This window comes from Leuciscus leuciscus (genome assembly GCF_965113295.1).
Source record: "Leuciscus leuciscus genome assembly, chromosome: 1".
NCBI classification, from domain to species: domain Eukaryota; kingdom Metazoa; phylum Chordata; class Actinopteri; order Cypriniformes; family Leuciscidae; genus Leuciscus; species Leuciscus leuciscus.
In genome coordinates, this window is record NC_138725.1 from 43,705,043 (window position 1) to 43,725,901 (window position 20,859).

The window sequence follows — 20,859 nt, forward strand, 5'->3', positions numbered from 1 at the left end:
TTTCCCCCGTGCCTCTGAACATTTTCCCGCTCTTTCTACATGACGCAACTGATGTATTTTTAGTTGAAAGTGAGTTTCTTGGTGAGCTGATGTTTAATCTGCTGTGAACCGGGTCCTGCTGCAGATGGAGGCTGATATACCGGGCGGCTGTTTAACAACAACAGCATCTCCTGTCGTCTAATGCAAACGCTCATCTGCGATGCTCGCTAGGCTGTGTTCACGCATTACAAATTGCGCATGGGTTTTAGCTGGTTTGTTTAGATTCCCCTATTGTAGGCACTTAACGTTGTACATCTTTATAAAACGAGACATTTTTAGATCAAGTAGCTGCAGCTCTTGAGCGGAAGTGCTAAAAGCAAACCACAGGACCCGGATGAAACCGCCATTTTAAGTTACCGTTTGGATTTTTTTTTTTAAACGGGAAGAATTCAGTATTTAAGTTAATCGTTTTTTGTTTGTTTGTAATCCTAGAGACTGAGAGAAAATGGCTCGTACCAAGCAGACCGCGCGTAAATCCACTGGAGGAAAGGCGCCAAGAAAACAGCTGGCGACTAAAGCCGCTAGGAAGAGCGCGCCCTCTACTGGTGGCGTCAAGAAGCCCCACAGATACAGGTGGGTCTGAGAGAGATAGAGAGACTGCTTTTTTTATAACTGAACAACACGCATGCTTAATGCAGTTTATTATAACCGGTAAATCATGTTGTTTTTTTATTCCTCACTTTAGGCCTGGAACTGTTGCTCTGAGAGAGATTCGTCGTTATCAGAAGTCAACAGAGTTGCTGATCCGCAAGTTGCCATTTCAGCGTCTGGTCAGGGAGATCGCACAGGACTTCAAAACCGACCTGAGGTTCCAGAGCGCAGCCATTGGTGCACTTCAGGTGCGTAACTACTTATCATTATGATTACTTTTTTAATATACTTTATATCCAATATTAACTTTTGCTTGTCTGCTTACAGGAAGCAAGTGAGGCCTACCTTGTCGGCCTGTTTGAGGACACTAACTTGTGCGCCATTCATGCCAAGAGAGTCACAATCATGCCCAAGGATATCCAGCTTGCAAGGCGAATCAGAGGAGAGAGGGCCTAATTATTATTATTTTTTTATCGTTTTATTTTATATTTACTTTTATTGAGAAACACTCAAAGTAAAAGCAATGGATTTGTACATTGGAGTCATTTTGTAAAGCATTCCTTACAGACTCAGGTTTTTAAAGTGAGTGTCTAGATTAACCATTGTAGAGCTCATTGTGAAGCAGCTTTAGTTGCATGCGTAAAATATTTATCACATCTTTTACATTGATCATTGGGTTGTAAATAAAATTACTCTACCTCAAAATTGTGCTGGTTATTCTGTTTTTTTTAAATATATATGCTTTAATGGATTTTGATTGTATGGCTTAAATTATACTATGACCACTACTGAAGACTTATACTACAGTGCTAGTGTTAAGTTTTATTAGTTGAAAGCTGCCTGATTTATGGTATGTAGACTCGTCTTTCCACCACAAGAGGGCAGGGTCGTGTCGTTTTTGTGCAGTTTGCATCCTTTCCATCAAAGCTTTAGGATAGGGATGGTCTTGCTATTTCTACGTTATCCATACGTCACCATATTTGATAGCAATTGCAAATTATATTTATACACAAAAGAATAAAAAATGTGATGTTGGAATTAAACCTGCAATGTTTAAGATCTTGATGTAGCGTAACTTAAGCTAATAAAATTATTCAAATAGTTTACATTGGTGTGTGCAGTGTCTAGTATGCTTGTTTCACTTGACAAATAACCTGCACAGCATGCTTGCCTGTCAAAGCTAACTGACCCCGCTGGATTAAATTTGTATGAATAAATTATGACAACGTGTTTACGTTGCTGTAACTCATCAAAATACGTTTTTATCATTTTCAACTTAAGTTCTACAAGATTCAAGACATGTTAAGTTAGTTTTGTTATTTAAATTGAAATGTACTTTAAGACAGCAACTTATTTTTTAACAGAAAATCGCACATTTAGCCTACACTGAACGAAGCTGATTCATAGGCTGTTACTCGACAATATTGAACATTTCACCCTGTTTAACTCGTCCAAAACGCTGAGGTGCCATTACATTATTCCGTATTTTATAAAATGCCATTACTCTGCACCTGCAAACATTTCTCCTCATTCTCGGACTGGATTATTTATCTTCCTGAACGTGCTCGTATTTGGCGCCCTCTCGTTGCCAGTGGTGAGTTTGCGCTTCTATGTTTTTTTTTTTTTAGTATCTTAATGTTCTGGTTTAGCCTATATCATGTTATGTAGGTTTTTACTTAAGGTATTTATTTTGAGGCATTATAAGAGCTACACTTCTAAACTGAAACACTTGTGCAATGCTCTAATAGACCCTCTTGATGTTACCTAAGTTATCTCTGTTCTTTTTTCTTTTCTTTTTTTTTCTAGATACGATTATAATATGTAAATGTAATTGTGAATCGGATCTTTTATTCAAACTCATATTCCCTAAGCATATGCATTAATTCTCACTACTTTAATTACCTGACAAAAGGCAGTCGCGCTTCTGTGTTGTAAGTCTTGTGTTTTATAAGCTTTCAGCTTATCATTCTCCTCCAAGCCACAATATTTTTGTGAAAATTATTTGGATCAATTTGAATATGAAGAACTCTTTTTGTGTGCTCAAATGTATTGAGGTTTATATTGTTTATGTGTGAATACATACAGACAGTAAGCATTGAAAACCATAAGACGGCATGAGTTTGATAAACAGATTCATTTAACCGCATCAAAAGAGAAATCTCACAGACAAATGGGACGCAATGACGTCAGATCCTTCAACCCTGAGCCCTACTCCGGTCCCAGCTGCAGACACACACTCTTCTCACAGTCTCTGTCCGTCACCTCTTGCTCTGTGTCTTTCTCAGAGTCGTCCCGTGTCTATTTATTTGTATTTATACAGATATGAAATTAACTATGTCTCGCTTTGGCTCTTTCCCAAGGGATCGACTGTGGGGATCCGGGTTTCGTCTCTGTTGTCTAATGAGCCTGTCTGTCGTTATTTCACTTTTCTGTATCTTTCTGGGATGCTCACATCCTAAGGCTGTTCTCATCATGGATTCTCAAATCTCTGTTAGAGGCACACAACCTTACCCATGCCCTATAGGTCTGTCTGAGACAGAAGTTTCCTCAAGTCACTTTAGTTCATGTTTTAATGTGTGTATTTTTTTTATATATTTTTTTATATTTTACCATATAATAGTAAATTATACTGTGATGATGTCTATACAAATTCATGAATAGTTATTCAAACAATGCTTAAATTTTTCCCAGGCTGGGCTGTCACAGCTGGAAAAACATTTCTTGGTTTTGCCAGGCTGTATCTCTCTAACACTCCATATACTGAAAGATGCTGGAAACATGAATTTTATCAACTATAAACCATCTCAACAAATAGATTTTACAATCAAAAATGTTCGCAGCTTTCTCCAAATGATATTTATCCACAATCAGAGTTGTCATTAAATCCAGAGCATTGTTATGTTAGAATTATTTACTATTATAGTATTTCTTAATATTTTGAATGAACTTTTTTATATAGGCTATATTTCAAGCTTTCATTATACTTTTATTTTAAGTTTTAAGAATTTGGTAACACTGTATTTGGATAGTCCACTTTAGACATTCTAGTAACTATAAGTAATTTTGGAACTACATGTCAACTTATTCTACTAACACAAACCCTGCCAGTCGACTAACACAATGAGAGTTAGTTGCCATGTAGTTTGCAAAGTTATTTTAGTACTTCAGCTTATTTTATTTCAGTAAGTTGCCATGGCATTGCTATATTTTAAAGCACATTTTTCACGTAATATTTATATGGCTTAAAGGTGCTCTAAGCGATGTTGGGTGACGTCACTTCTTGTTGACGTTCGAAGTATTGTCAAACAAAACGGAGGCTAGCTCGACCCTCCCTCCTCCTAATCCCGTCCACTCCCCCTCCCTTCCATGCTTCCTGAAACAGGCTTTTCCGATGTAAATTCGGGACTTCACGCGTTCCTTCTCCTTTCCCCTCTTCTTTGCTATTTGTTCATCAGAACGTTGTCTCTGTGTGTCGGCCATATCAAAATTCAAGAGAATATAATTCTGACGTTAGTCGTTGTCTAGAACATCTTTCCTCTAGCTAGCTTCTCTCACCTCCACTCCCCACACCCCCCTTTATGTGCATGCCATGCGCACTAACCCCCCACCCCCAAATCATTCTTTTCGGTGATTGGTTGGAACACTGTTTGTTATGTTTCGTGGTCCAGGCTGGGCCAGTTTTTTTGCCGTTTGTGGAGCCTGGGCTGTCTACAGAGACCGCGTTATTTTACAGTGTGTTCAGGGGACAGGCAGCTAGCGGATAGTGAGGAGATGTTTGCTGTATGTGACGAAAAACGCTGTTTCGGCCTAAAAAACGCGTGGCATCGCTTAGTGCACCTTTAACTGACTGACTCATAGTCTGTGACCAAAACTGCGGCTCAAAAGCAGAGATGGCAGGACACCCTGAGAAGTAAGAAGTGCTTTTTAAATTTCAAAATGAGAAACAATACAAAATTTTACTTAAATTAGAATGTCAAAAAAAAAAAAAATATATATATATATATATATATATATATTTTTAGATATTGACATTATTTTCATGGCCAAAAATCACTGAAATTCATTACCATAAGTCATGTTACTTTGGAAGTAGTTTTTAAAAAAAAATTTTTTTATAATTCTCATGATTCTCACGAGATTCTCATTATAATTAAATGATAATAAAAACAAAATCACAGCATCTTGTCTCCAGACAGGAGAGGAGACATAAACAATATGCCCTTTTATTGGCCAAAATGTGTCTAATTACAAAATATGTCTACTTTTTCATAATATGACAGGCACTAAAATGTTCCCTATATTAAATTATGGTCTGGATTAGCTGTTTGTGCAGGCCAGTCAATTTCCTGTGGTATTTGCCATAGATAATAAACAGTAAGTGATTTGCCTGTGGTATTTGCCATTGATAATAAACAGCAAGTGATTTACCTGTTGAGTAAAACCAACCCTATATTTTATTGTACTGTACTGCAGTACAGTATTTTCCATCTAAGACGGAAATAAATCAATAATGCATAAATATCGCTTCACCTTTCTATAGTGTAGCAGACAGCTTTCTAGTAGTGAAAAACTAAATATTACAAAATAAGATCATTTTATTTCTTTAATGTGAAAATGGGGTTATTCAACCATTCATGAAATCAGCTCTTTCAGGCTCGAATGCATTACATCATGCTTCACCCAGACCGTTGTATTGATTAAACATCATTCTGTGTGATGCACTGCTCAACTGGACTGATAAAAATCCCCCAGAGACCAACCTTGGGATTATTTTTTCAAATCCTCATTTTTCTTTTATTTGTTTATCTTTGTTCTATTTTACTTGGGAAGGAGCCCTCAGACTGCCACTGTGTTTATGATTAATTTGAGTCATATATTGTTTTAGCCCGTGGCATGAGAGGGCTCTCTCTAGGGGAGAACATCAGCTTCCTGTTATCAAGACCGACACTCTTGTAATCATTTCGTAATCATTTCTGTATACAAAACTATTCAAGTGATACTCAAATCATCTTAACACATTCTTGACAAACAGTGAAACCAAATAATTTGAGGTCTTACTGTGTATCAATACAGTCTCGACAATGAACAGTTTGATTCTAAATAAATTAAACCGTTGTGGAATTACTTCATAGTTCAAAGCGATTTATTGCGAGCGTCCTTGTTTTTGCTAAAGGAATGGGAAGGCAGTGGATAGCAGTCTGGATCAAATAAACAGCAGCGGTGGACACCGCACATCTGAAGTCTTGGATAATATGTTTATATCCCGCTCTGCAAACACCTGCCCACTGACTCCAACTTCAGGGAAACAGGAGCCAACACCTGGGTTTAGTGCCGCTAACACTTGTCCAAATGAGCAGTAATCCACCAAAAATGTGTGCATTGAGCTGAATTTACTTGAATGTTTCCCTAATGATGTTTTTCATGTAAACCTTGTACATGAACTTCACCTTGTCAAACATCATTACTGTTTACCACTGTTTACGGAATCCCTAAAAGTGTCTGGAAGTAAATCTCACACTTGAAATTGTCTAAATTCTCACATTTTCATAATCCCCTAGTGAAGAACTCCTACAAAATATGCATTTATTCAGTCTTGAAGCAGAACAGACCAAGTCGTTGATTGCATCGGTTTCAACAACGTCAATATATGAACAGGAGAATATATTTCGCAATGACTCAGACAGGAAATGGGTCGCAGGCACTTCGATGACTTTATTTGTTACTTTAGAATGGGCTCACAGAGAATATGGTCCTATAAAAGTCTTTGTTTTTGACATGCCATCTCTATTTATTTAAATTATCTGTAAAGGCCAAGCTCTGCATCCGTGCCTTGTAATCCACTTCGTCAGCAAATAATCCTTATTTCACCCAGTTGACTTAAACATGAAGCAGTGTTCGTTACGTCAACCCACATGTCACTTCTTGATCAAGTTCTGGAAAGCAAGACAAGGCAGATGACAACTTCCGGTGATTCAGGCTGCCGAACCCGCGCTACACTTCGGACTCGCCCCTGACAGGGATGTGCAAGTCCAGAGTGTGATTACAGAAGCGGTAGACCACGGACCAGCTGGCCTTCCGCTTGATGAAGAGCCGTAGCTTGTCCCTGAAAGTCTCCCCGAGGAAGCTGTATATGATAGGGTTCAGGCAGCTGTTGGAGAACGCAGCCAGGTTGACGATGTGCCCGGTCAACGGGTAGTCGTGCCACAGCATGGTGTCGCTACGTTTCGATGGGTCGGCCGTGCCCTGGAGCAGCTGGATGCTAATGAAGACATTCTCGGGCAGCCAGCAAATAAAGAACACCAGCACGACCACCACGATCATGCGCAGGGCCTTCTGCCGACGAGGCCACAGTCCCTTGTGCTTCTGGGCACGCATGAGGATGCGGACGATTAGGGAGTAGCACAGGCCAATGATTGAGAAGGGCACCAGAAATCCAATCGTCACCTCCAGCCACTGGATCTCGATGACGTTGGCGAAGCAGAAGTGCACCTCGCCGGTGTGCTGCGTCTGCACGATGGTGAAGGGAAGCAGAGTCGCCAAGATGGAGGCCATCCAGATGAGGCTGCAGCTGAGTTTGGCGTGCTGCATAGTTCGCAGCGGACTGCTGCTAATGGAGCTGGCGAGAGCGACATATCGGTCGAAACTCATCCATGTCAGGAAGAAGATGCTGCTGTACATGTTCACCTGGAGGAAAAGCGACATGAAGGTACAGAGGACGGCATAATCGTAGTACTTCTCGTTGAGATTGAAGACCTCAATGAGCGAATCCGCCACTAGAATAAGGTCCGCCACGGCCAGGTTGACAAAGTACAGATCAGGGATGGTCATCTTGTCCCTATGGTTGAGGTTGACCACCAAAATGAGGATGTTCCCGATGAAGCCGATGGGGAACAGGAATATGGTGTACAGGCAGGAGAGGAACAGGCCGATGACGTAAAACTCATAGGTGTCTATGCTTTCTTTCACATCGGTTAGGTTGAATTCATACGAAGCATTGAACTGCTCAGTGCCATTCACGTAAATCGTTATCACAGTGGTAGTCTGCTCTTCCATACTGGCCAAGTCTCTGTTTTAGATGCTTTGAATGGTGCTACATACTTCATTTGTGTCAGTGCCCAGTTCACTTTGTAGAGAGGATCCTTCATGCTGCATTTGCATTCTGATGACAACCTGTGCTTAACACGTGGACGCGGCTCAAAGTTTGGTAGATGCCATCCAGAAAGAGATGCAGCCAGTGTAGAAGACCTCCATTTTCAGGGCAGTCTCTCAGCTATGGAGGCTGCCTGGACTTGTGTGATCCATTGCACCAACACCAAGAGTCTGTCCTTAGGGATTGTGCTTCTTTTTTTTCTTTAGCACACTTTGCTCTTCACACGTGTTTGATCCAGTGCATTCTGCTCTCCTCCAGTCCGTAAGCATGATTTTTTTAGTCCACCAATGACACCACCACTTTGACACCTGAACAACAGAGAGAGAGAGAAAGAAGGAAAATAATATCTGAAGACTAAAGTTTCTTTCATTGACATAATTAATTGAACTATTACATGGATAGTCCACCACAAAAAAAGCCAAATTCTGTCATCATTTACTCATCCTCAGCTCATTCCAAACCTGTATGATTCTATCATACAGTCTGCTTCGGATGGTAAGTCATACCATCCCTTTAATGAAAATATCATGTTACACTTCTGCTTTTGCACTTGATGGCAGCTCTCATAACAGTTTTTAATCGATTCTCCTTAAGGATTGAGTGTCTACAAGTTTATTAAAATGCAAAGCGATGTCTTAAACAGATGCATTGAAGCACCTTGAGCTGTCAGACCCATGTGCTAAACTCACAATTATTAAACATCAAAAAGACGAGCTGTACAACTGCTTCATAGGAATAGATACGGTCCAAGTAGATTTTCTTCACGGGAGGCTAACTGGACTACATAACATCATGTTCATAACTGATTTTGACTACACTAATGTATTGTGATTTTGGAGAGATAAACTCTCCAAGGTAGTAAACTGTGATATTTTTTCCCAGACACAGAGTTAATGGGTGTCAAAAGAACATTGAATCTCATTATATTAGTAATTTTAGATTAATATACCATATGACCATGTATATCATGCATAATGATGTGTAAAGATAAAGCTAATATTCCATGCTATTTAAAATACCCATTATGCAACAATTACCATATATTTGAAACGGAAATGTAGATATTTAGATATAGGATCCAAATAAATTTGGTAAACAAATCATATGCAAGAAGTATCTTAATGAGAACTAAAATTAGGTACGGCAGAAAACACTGAACTTCAGTGGCCAATCAGGGCATATCAGACTTTTCAATTCCTACATAGATAATTGCAACAAAGGCTACATCTATTTTGTAATGAAATAAACATGATAAACATGATTTTTATGAGGTATATGTGCTGTCACATCCATGACACTAGCACTCATTTAGTTCAAAGAACGATGGAGAAATAACCAGGCCAGGATGTTTTAAACGCTCCAGACCTGGGACGAGACGTCCCTGATGCATGACTTCATCAAGGACTCTGATGATGAATAATCATCAGGTTTTAAGCATTTAACATGATGTAAAGTGCTCGTATCCGAGTGAGACGCAAATAAATGTCATTTAACTTCGATAACACACCTGTGTATGAGGTCTATGTGACTATGAGGTCTGGACTCGGAATACGTCAACCTTTAAAAGAATCGACCCGGATTAAACCCCAAATGAAATGGGTCGGCATGCAGCAGAAACGTTTACAAAGTACAGCCATCTATCCAAAATTAGACCACTTATTTTCGGCCTTATGCAGATGGCTTTTTAAGAGCATAAAGGTTTAGATATTTGGACAATTCCATGCGCAGTGCAATCAAATGCAGCCTTTACTTAGATTGACAGTTTGCAATATCTCATATCTGTCTCAATAAAAATAGAGAAAAATTTATTTAGAAGTAACTTTAAAGTTTTCTTGGATATATAATCACAGTGCACATTAGAGGCCATTAAGCTACTACTATAAACTAATACAAAATTTGCTTTCATTTCAGAATTACCATAACAAACAAAACTGTGAAAGTTTGAGTCTGATCCTATAATTGTAATTCATTCTCAACAGCAGACCCATTCAGAGTTCCTCACTGCATAATAGATAAAGGAACATTTGTTACTGCCTAAAATTACATCTTCTTCAAAAGACCCAGGACAATATAATCCTTGCCCAAATTTACTCACAGCTGCAAGATGACATGAACAATTTATCAGGATATTAGTGATGGAGTAACACAAGACAAGCACACAAGCACCCAGATAATTGAAAGGCTCATTTGGAGAGACAGAGAGAAGAATGACTGAGCTGCTTCATCAATTATTTGAAATCTCTGTGCATCTGTGAAATTAAGCTGCAATAGAAGACTTCAGATTTTGTTTCCCCCCTGTTGAAAAGACCATGAATTTCCATGATGTTCCAGGCTGGTTTATGCTGGTTCATGATGCTGGTCTAACAGGTGCAAAAACAAAGCCAAGCTCACTCTAAAAAAAATGCTGGGTTGTTTCCATCCATGTTTGAGTCGAATTTGTACAAACCCAATTTTTATATTACATTTTAAACCCAATGGTTGGGTTTATCCATATTTGACCCAAACTTGGGTTGAAACAACCCAGCATTTTTAGAGTGTGTCCAACCAAACTATAGGCAGGGGAAGACAGTCCACCAGCATAGTATTTAGGGAAGCTGGTTGACCTAAATAGTCTGGCTGTTTAAGATATTAACCCTCCTGTTCCAAAGACATTTCAATAGTAAAAAACAAAAACAAAAACATATTAACATTCAATTATCAGGTAATTTTGAATGACTTTCATAATCAAATATTATGAGAAATTATTAATAAAATCATTTTAATAATGATATATATATATATATATATATATATATATTTATTTATTTATTTATTTATTTATTTATTTATATAAGCCTGGAACATCATGGAAATTCATGCTAGTGTAATATGGTCTTTTCAACAGGGGGGAAAATAATCGGAAGTCTTCTATTGCAGCAATATTGCAGCTATATATATATATATATATATATATATATATATATATATATATATATATATATATACTTATGTCTGGGGACTCATAGACCCCAGATATAATATTGAGTATTAAGTATTGAGTTTTCATTTGAATTTCACTTTAAATATTATTTTAATTTTGTTATATGCATGTGTCATTTTATAGTATTTAATAATATTTAGAATTAGACTTCATTTTAATTTTACTTTAAGTTTAAGTAATTTTAGAACTTACAACTTATTTTAAATGCCGCATTTCTTGTTTTTCTTCATTTCTTCTTTTATTTAAGTTGATGTTTATCATCTAATATTCATGTATTAATTTTAGCTTTATTTCAATGAATGAAAATAATCTGATAAAGTTTTAGTTAACAATATATCAACCCTGACACACAGTAGCGGTACATTCAAGTTTACATTGATTTATTTAGTCTTTTCCTCTAATGTGTTTTGAAGTGGTCAAACAGAAACAAATGTATTAGTAAAACAGTCATTTGTGAATTTATTTATTTATTTTTAAAGACAAGGTACGTTTCCATTTAAACATGTTAAAGGACATTTAAATTACCATTATATTTTTTCCCCACATACAACAAAGGGGTATCTGGGACATTACGAATGTAAAGTCTATATCGTCACACTTGCATCCAAAACACAAAATTTGATGCTCACCAGCCATTGGGTCTTTTCAACTGCGTTTATCTTACAGATTAACTTAATTTCGGTTGTAATTCAACTATGATGCAATATATTATTACTTGATAAAATTTGTGAGTCCCATGCAGTGAAAATAAAAGAGTAAAAAAGTCACTTACTTTATTCACGAGGGCTTGTGATGCAGTCAATGGAGAGTTTCTGCAGATTTGTAATCCCTTTACCAAGACAAGATCCACCGTCTGCGCCACCTACTGTTATAAGACAACTCGCTTCTGTCAGTGAGACGGTCCAGAGAAGAATATCACTACAGCTTCCTTCTTTTCTGGCCACTTGTTCACTAGCCACCCCTCTACCTCCTCCTCCTCTCTCTATCTCTCTCTCTCTCTCTCTGCTCTGACTTCCCCCAGCACGGCCACATGCACGTGGACAGCATCAATAGCAGGAAACCCGCCAACGACAGTTACTTACCACAGGACATATGGCTGCTGTCACATCCATGACACTAACACTCATTTAGTTCAAAGAACGATGGAGAAATAACCAGGCCAGGATTTTTTAAATGCTCCAGACCTGGGACGAGACGTCCCTGATGCATGACTTCGTCAAGGACTCTGATGATGAATAATCAAGTATATTTAATACACTTGGTCAGGTTTTAAGCATTTAACGTGATGTAAAGTGCTCGTATCCGAGTGAGACACAAATAAAGGTCATTTACTTTGATACAACACTTGTTCAAATAATGGCCATGTAAAAGTGCCTTTCTCTAAGTAGTTGGAATAATCTGTATTGTTCAGTGCCAAATTTGAAGAGATGGTTTCACTACTGTGTATGGTATGTCAAAATATCTCTGAAAACATTGAGAGAATGCAAAATATGCATAATAAGATCATAAGTGAGATGTTAATCATTTAGCGGTGCAGTACAATGTTGGACGGAGAACCAATATGACCCTTTATTTGTAGAATGAGGGGTAGCTAAGATTCTGTCGGCAAAGGGATTACTGAGCCACAAACTATTATGCTTGTAATTCGATTTTCTGAACACGGATGGATTCTGTTCACCTTATCAGTCCCTCTGTGTCAGGACGGGTTTACAGAAAGCTTGAGGGCTCTTTTATGTGCGTCTACAAAGAGGTTTGTGTAGAACGCCCTGAAGTCACCATGGTTCGGTGAGAATCCCTGTCAGACTGTGATGCATCCTCTTTGCTATTACAGAAAGAACATTTCAGGCTAGAAAATCAACAAATACAGAACTATAGAAACTTATAAAAGTGATATAGATACAGAACAGCTTTTACTGTTTAATTCATAACTTAATATAAGATAATAAAATAAGTCATTAATAATTATTATAACAATAAATACACAAAACTCAATCTGTCTGTCTGTCTGTATATCTATCTATCTATCTATGCATCTATCTATCTATCCACCCATCCATCCATCCATCATATGGTAAATCGATTCTATCAATTTGTCTGTATGTCTATCCAGCTATCTGTGTTACGATCTGCTCTGAGACACGAAGGTTTAGATCCAAACACAGCTTTATTATGGGCAATCCAAAGGCGTAATCCAAAGTACAGGCAAGGGTCATACACAGATAGGCAGTCCAAACAAAGAAACAAACAAAACAGGCAGGGACCAGAGGCAAAAGAGTAATCCAGGGAACACGGCAAGAAATCCGAAATCCAAAAACCAAAATACATGAAACCAGGGGACACGCTCAGAGATGCAGTTTAACACTTAAACAAAACTTTGCAGTGAGTGAATGAGTGAACATGGTATAAATAGGCTGACTAATAAGGATGATGAGACACAGGTGAATGCAATTAGTGATGATGAGTCCAGGCAGTGAGTTATGGGAAATGTAGTTTGTCATAGAGTGATAATAGTCGGGTGTGGAGTGCCCTCTGGTGGTTCTCAAGGGCACTCCAGCTGGTGACCGTTACAATCTGCCTATCGATGAAATTACCCAGTACTAGTGTTTACAGATGACATCTGTATCTAAAAGGAGTTTTGCATCTTGTATTATCTATAGCAAGCCGTTTTAGCTTAAATTGTACCCAGCGTTACTCGTCGTAATTGCATTTTTACTAGTAAGAATTAAATTAGAGAGCTCTACAATTCAATTCTTACTAGTAGCAATTCCAATTAGAGAGCTCTACAAATGAATTTTTTACTAGTCATATGTCTCCATTGACTTCCATTAATTTTTAATTACGGAGCTCTACAATTGAATTGTTACTAGTAAGAATTCCAATTACAGAGCTCTCTAATTAAATGATAATTGTAGAGCTCCGTAATAAAAATGAATGGAAGTCAATGGAGACATATGACTAGTAATAATTAATTTGTAGAGCTCTCTAATTGTAATTTTTACTAGTAATAATTGAGTAATAATTGAATAAGAGAGCTCTCTAATTGTAATTGCTACCAGTAAGAATTGAATTGTAGAGCTCTCTAATTGAATTCTTTCTATTAAAAATGCAATTACGACGAGTAACGCTGGGTACAATTTAAGCTAAAACGGCTTGCCATAATTGTCAGAGTGTATTCTTTATGAATGCACTTTTTTTCTTGAGCGAACTTGTTCATTGTCCTAACTCTTTTTAAGTGCTGAGTACTTTAAGTGCCAGCAGAGCTCCATTAAAAAACAAACAAAAAAAAAACAGCGAAACAGTATTTTTTGTAATGCCAACTGACAGATAGGCTAACTGGCACATAATAATTACAGTTTTTTCTCAATCGCTTTGGCACATTTTTCTAAACAGTCTTAACAATCTCTAAACTGTTTGCTGGAACATCAGAACTATAGTGCATGTCTGCAAAATGTTGTTACTCACCCAAAACATTTAATTCATGCTTTAAAACCAAGTTATTGTGTCAGTAAATTGGCCAATGCCACCAAAAATAAAAAGTGTTTTGTCATCATGTGAGCCACGCTGGTACCACACACTGCTTTTTAGATATAGATTTCAGCACTAGGAAAAACATTTATTTGGAAAAGGAAATTAGGTGTCCTTACCTATACTTGCATCAAAAAATAAGTACATTATACTTATTGTGTTCAAGTTGTATTGCAAAACACTTGTGCTGCTATTGAGGTGGAATGTGGGTAAGGTTAGGGACAGGTTTGATGTTGTAAGTTTAAGGGTGGTTTAAGGGGTAAGGGAAGGGTCAACAGTATAATTATAGATTTAGGCTACTGTAATTACAGCTGTAACTGCAAGCAGTTTTTTTTTTTTTTTACATATAAGTACAATGTAAAAACATGTATGTACACAATGGGCCCTATTTTAACGATCTGAAATGCAAGTGTCAAGCGCAAAGCGCAAGTAACTTTGTGGGTGGGTCTCGGCGCTGTTGCTATTTTCCCGGCGGGATAAATGACTCTTGCGCCAGGCGCAAATCTAAAATGGGTTGGTCTGAAGTAGCTTCATTATTCATAGGTGTGGTTTGGGCGTAACGTGAAATAAACCAATCAGAGCGTCATCTCACATTCCCTTTAAGAGAAGACGCGCTTTTTCCATAGTGGATTGCTATTATAACGGCGGATTTGCCAGGCGCGCGCCAGGAGCGGTTCACAGCCAAGGAGAGCAACGCTCTCGTCACGGCCGTAAAAGAGAGAAGTTACATTGAAATGGAGAAACCCACCCAAATTAACTTCGGTTAAACAGGCGTATGATAATTTGGGTAAATGTGTAAGCTAGATGTATGCTTTTATAATAAACCGTCTATCTATCTATCTATCTATCTATCTATCTATCTATCTATCTATCTATCTATCTATCTATCTATCTATCTATCTATCTATCTATCTATCTATCTATCTATCTATCTATCGTAATAATGTATGATTTGCAAAAATGAAAACTGCTGCTTCTGTGTAGATGAGAGAATCAAAGTGTATGCGCATTGTGCACACGCTCCATTGATTATGGCCAAGCATGCGCCCTTAAAATAGCATATGAATAACATGCGCAACCCGCCACTGACTTTAAACTATTTTTTCCTGGTTAGTGGCGCAATTGTTTTCTAAACCTGCAAAATTGCATGAAGGAACGTTTGCGCCGGAACACGCCTCCTCTTTGCGCTGAACCGCCCCCGGGAGCGCAAGTGTATTTCCTAACTTACCGACGTGCTTCTGAGGAGGGAAAAGTCCGCTTTGCGCGGGTGCAAAATAGGAATGATACATGCGTCGGTGTACAAAGTCAATTGCGCTGGGTGCAAGATAGGGCCCAATATGTGCATTGTATCAAATGATTCATTTAAATGTTAGTAGTTAAAGACTATTTACTAGTTAAAGACTAGATAAAGACCTAATATAAAGTGGTACCGAACATTTTTATTTATACAGCACATTTTTGAAGAAATTTTACATGTTAACTGAAAATTCACAGATGCTTGTTCATTTGACCTTTTCTGTCTCTTCCCCTAGAACCACACATTCGTACATATCTTGCTCTTCAAAGACAAGCAACTGTGTATTTCAGTTTATATGTAACACATTACTACAAAAATAAACTGCTGTTGCTGTTAGGGATTTTGGCGTTCCTCCGAGTTCAGAAATGGTAGTAATTGTGCTGGGCAAACTCCATGTAGCCTACTTTAAGCTTCATGAAGGCTCACATGATGAAAGAATGTTTAGAAGTTGTGAAGAGTTTGACAAGTCATCAGTTTTGATCAACAAGCCATGTGCATTTAGTCATTCTGTGAATTGTAGACAATTCTACGTACTCTTTTGCACACGTGCCAAAACACATGCAGTTTGCTTAAATCAATAAGAAATTAAAATCTGACGTGAACAAGAAACTCAGAGATCAGAGATCTGAAATTATTGTTTTGGGAACAAAAATCTCATCCGAGAATTGAGCCAAAGCGATTGAGAAAAACTGTAACAGCTATTATTGTGTATTATTGTATTGATCAAAATAACTGCACCTTATGTTTGTGTTACCCTTTATAATATTTGCAGTTCCATTAATGATTTTGTGCTTTGTCATTTTTTAAGTTTAAATTACCTGAAAAACCATTTAACGTTTAAAACGTTAACATTGTCTATGATGGTGTGACAACATGCCCCTCTATTAGAGCACGTTTTCACAAAAGATCAGTTAAATGCACTTGTACATGTGAATTGAAAGAACAAACAACAAGGTTGAACATTTAGCCTAAATTATACTGTCAAAAAGGGCTAGTTAGTTAGTTAGTAGTTTTTGGTAATGGGTTAAATTATTCAGCTTAATAAATACAATACAATTTGTGTAAAAATTGAGAAAATGTCTTCTTGCCATGTTGTAGAAATGAGCACATTTGAAATGATGTCACTTCCTGGGAGTCACAATTTTATGGAACACTGTATTCTTTTTAGGGGTAAATAAAAAATTAATTAAAATAAAATTATATGATCAATAAGTCATGACAACATTATATTTTTACATTACTTTAAAGGTATAGCGGAGGATCTTTCCAAATTTTACATAAGACTACTTCTCCACTTTTTGAAAAGTTTGATTGATTCACCAGAATGATTGGCAATTAGGAGGACCAATAGTATAGGTTACCCACCAGGAAGTAAAACATCCTCCGCTATACCTTTAACTCATCAAAATAAGTTAAGGAATTTTCAACTTTTTTTTATACAAGATTCAACTATTTTTTAAGTCAGTTTAATATAATTTAAGTTGAAATGAGATATACAGTCAAGTCAAGTCAAGTCCTTAGTCTTGTTTGTATTCTGTTTTATTTTTTGCTTACTAAAAGCCTTTATTTCTTCTGCGTTTGAGTCCTCGCCTCTTCTCCTCAACCCCAAACCGTGACAGTGAACTTACATGCAAAATGTGGTAAACAATGATAGTCATCATTTCTATTTTTAGTTTTCGTTTAATAATTATATTTTAATCCATTTCAATTACCGAAAAATATTTCCAAGTTTTAGTTAACAATAACAACACCGATATTTACAGATGTTTGATGGGTTTGAATTTTTATGCTGCTAATTTATATTGAATAAAATGTTAACAGATCTGATAGTCCTCATAGAACATGGGAATTGTGTTTTGTGTTATTGCACTATTAAAAAAAATAATTAAAGGGAGCATGGCACCAATTTGCACCCTATCCGTGAAAAGTGCCATGCACCTGCCAATCCCGAAGAATGAAAATGTTATGCTTTTAATTACAGTCCCAAAGTCTCCACCTACTCCCAAGTATCATTTTCCCAGAGGTATTGCTCTTAAATAGGGAAGCTGTTGTTTGTCTCCCTCTATTAAACTCTCTATCAATACAATTTTCACAGAGACTCGTAGAACAATCTGGAGGGAACAGATTAATTATGATGCCGGGAACAACTGATGAGTTACAGACAGCATGAAACATGCTTTTCTCACTTTACATGCCTGACCGTGTCCCTCTGCAGGGATGTAATTACATGTGGTGGAAACCTGATCCTCTGCAACCTGCATGTGTTAGTGTTAAATGCAAACTGAGTGGCACGATCTTCCTAACACAGTTATGCCTTAATGGCATGGCGTGACGTTCTAGGAAATGTGCTTTCTGAAAACACTGTTAGTGTGAGCTCTGAAGATCCATAAAATGAGTTGATACACGTATCTTTTCGGAGACAGAACACTAAATCGTGTCATTCGGGCTCACAAATTGACTTAACCCTTTCACGCATAGTGGTCACTACAGTGGTCGCAACATTCAGTAGCGGATTACATAATGCATGTTACTTGTAATGCGTTTCCTTACTCATAACATCAAAAAGTAATCTGATTATGTAATGTGCGTTATTGTAATGCGTTTCTTTACTCATAACATCAAAAAGTAATCTGATTACGTAATGCACATTACTTGTAGTTAATTACTTGTTAGATCAAAAAGTAATCTGATTAGGTAATGCATGCCATGTTACTTGTAACACATTGTAACATCAAAAAAAGAAGTCTGAATGCGTTATGCATGTTACTTGTAATGTGTTACCCCCAACACTGATCATTTCAGATGAGATTGAAAGATCGTATCGCTAGGTTTTCTCAGGAGGGCTATGATAGAAATCTGCATGTCCATCTTGAACATAATCAGAATTATCAGCTAATAAGGGTAAATCTCCATACTCTGGTGCACTGGAGGGAGCATCTGAGTGGTTTCCACAGTTGTACCTTGACAGAATGTAGAAAATTCTGATGGAATCACGTCCTCATGTTCTGATATCAAAGATTTGTGTGAAGTTGTATGAATTCTTTGCAATATTTTGCATTTATATTTTTTGTATATATATTTTATAGTTTTCACATGATTTGATATAATTGTATTGATTAGTTTGTTAAATTCACATACTTCATCTGTTTGATTATTGTCTTATATTTAATATAGTATATCTGAAGTTTAAACCATAACCGCATGCTGTCCACTCAAGTGGACATCTGAAGATCTCTTTGAAAAATGTGTAAAAAAAAAAAACAATTCTTGTTTTTCATGCCCTAAGAGCAATAAAAACACATAGGAAAAAAAAAAAAATCCTGACTGAGGTTATCATAATTCATGCATGAAAGGGTTAAAGGAGAGTTTGGTGACAAAATTAACATTTTAGAACTGAAAGGACCCCTATTATCGAACATCTTGGATGCTCACAAGAGTGAGCTAGTGACTTACAATCCAGAAGAGCGCTACATAATTCTTAGACTAAACTGGTCTGTCTTATAAGAATCACCATAGCAACACAGCAAAGGTAAGTTAAGGGATCACGGATTGACTGGAAAACGTAACAGCTACTCTGCTGTGTACATGACATTCCCAGCTGAAATGAACATAACTGGCAGTAAAACATCAACTTTATTACTGTTCACTCAAATGATAATTCTAGATGGCGATTATCGATTAATATAGGCTACTTATTTTCAAACTGTTTCTTGCACAATAATATGTTATGACCTCAAAACATTTTTACCATTGTGCAATGCATGATTTGTAATACATTTTGATGCTTGCATCATTTAGCTCAGTGTATGTTTTCTTCTTCTTCTTCTTTTTAAGTAGTAGGATTGATTGATTAATTGGCTTAGTCAATGGACAGCCCTGCACTCAGAATCTATCTATCATGTCAGTTTATGCTGCATGTAAGGACAGTGTGATGGTATCCATTCCCAGGACAAAAGAATTCATAACACAGGAAACATGGCTAACACAAAGATTAAAGCAATGCGTCAACATGCATACAAAGCTCTGTCTAGTAGGCTATAAGACAGCTTCAGCCACAGGACGACACTGACAATGTCCAGAACACGCATTTTACTGTAATACGAAGCAATCTGAATGGATTGCACTATGTTTCCCTTCGTTTTTGCAGTGAATTCCTCTGCTAATGTAGCTTAATATGCTGAGTAAGAGTTAAGTCAGGAAATGAGAGTCAGCATGGGAAGTGCACAAAGATTTAATGTTCGTTGTGACCCTTCCATATTCGTGCTTCTGCTGATGAATTTAGAAAAATCTCTGAATGTCCATTTAACGGAGTTGGTCCTGTTGCACTATTCTTTTTGAACACAGGGTGGAGTCAAAGTGTAAATTATGGATTTTGTTTCTTCTCCCAAAAGCTTTGTTTTTATGTTTTCTAAAATGTTTTTAAATTTATTTATTTTTTAATTTATTTTTTATGTTGGTGAAAGGAATAAAAAGAGCAATTCTCTGGGAATGCAGCTGCAACATTATATACCGTAAAATGCTATGTTGAATGGTTTGGTGAAATGCTATTTTCTGTGGTCAAGACAAGAGAGCAGCAGCTTTCTCAGAGGCAGGCATGTTAGAGGTCAGTGGCCTTGAGTGAGTCAGTGCAGTGATTGTTGTGACAGTCTAGATTCCTGCACCTGTGGGAATGAGCCGAGGGGTGAGCGCAGCATTATGCTCCAGCTGTCTGCTCAATAACAAGCAGCAAAACACAACGCATGGCATGACACCCCGCTGCCTCACCCGACCGCAACACCCCTGGGATGTGGGTGACAAATAAAAACCTTTTGTGACCTCTTCCGCTTTGCTCAAGTGAAAGCTGCATTTTTGATGATAAATGCATTTATTTATTTATAGCACATTTCTAAAGCTCGGTGTTCACTGCTGTCCCCGTAGCTTGATAATTCGCTGCTACTCCTGTGACTAGAGTAAAGAAAGAGAACACAAGAGGTGTATGCATTGGGGTGGTCCTTATCAAGTGCATTTTTTTTTTTTTTTATGTTAGTGTCTTAACCTCTTAAACTGTTCCTTTTAACTTCAAAATTAGAAATATGCAAAAATGTTGACAAAAAAAATAAAAATAAATTTAGAGGTAGCTCAATCATGTGGAAGATTGCCTATGTTAAAGGTATAGCGGAGGATGTTTTACTTCCTGGTGGGTAACCTATACTATTGGTCCTCCTAATTGCCAATCATTCTGGTGAATCAATCAAACTTTTCAAAAAGTAGAGAGGGCGGGTCTTATCTAAAATTTGG

At 37.3% G+C, this 20,859-nt stretch overlaps 2 protein-coding genes across 2 annotated transcripts; one reads left to right on the forward strand and one right to left on the reverse strand.

Annotated features, from left to right (window-relative positions):
• The first annotated feature begins 439 nt into the window (after positions 1–439).
• Positions 440–1,335, forward strand: h3f3a (H3 histone, family 3A). Its single transcript, XM_082180373.1, has 3 exons — positions 440–612; positions 725–878; positions 958–1,335. Exons 1-3 carry the CDS (start codon positions 485–487, stop codon positions 1,084–1,086), a joined length of 411 nt encoding a protein of 136 aa, XP_082036499.1. The 5' UTR covers positions 440–484; the 3' UTR covers positions 1,087–1,335.
• Positions 1,336–4,881: 3,546 nt separating this feature from the next.
• gper1 (G protein-coupled estrogen receptor 1) lies at positions 4,882–11,726 on the reverse strand. Its single transcript, XM_082179060.1, has 3 exons — positions 11,533–11,726; positions 5,059–8,088; positions 4,882–5,017 (listed from the first exon to the last, which is right to left on the reverse strand). Exon 2 carries the CDS (start codon positions 7,681–7,683, stop codon positions 6,622–6,624), a length of 1,062 nt encoding a protein of 353 aa, XP_082035186.1. The 5' UTR covers positions 7,684–8,088; positions 11,533–11,726; the 3' UTR covers positions 4,882–5,017; positions 5,059–6,621.
• Positions 11,727–20,859: the final 9,133 nt, after the last annotated feature.

Excerpts from the sequence above, each read along its gene's own strand:
- h3f3a (XM_082180373.1), top strand. The coding sequence starts at position 485 with ATGGCTCGTACCAAGCAGACCGCGCGTAAATCCACTGGAGGAAAGGCG. Across the intron at positions 613-724 it reads AAGAAGCCCCACAGATACAG|GCCTGGAACTGTTGCTCTGA; the intron begins GTGGGTCTGAGA and ends TCCTCACTTTAG. Across the intron at positions 879-957 it reads CAGCCATTGGTGCACTTCAG|GAAGCAAGTGAGGCCTACCT; the intron begins GTGCGTAACTAC and ends GTCTGCTTACAG.
- gper1 (XM_082179060.1), bottom strand. The coding sequence starts at position 7,683 with ATGGAAGAGCAGACTACCACTGTGATAACGATTTACGTGAATGGCACT.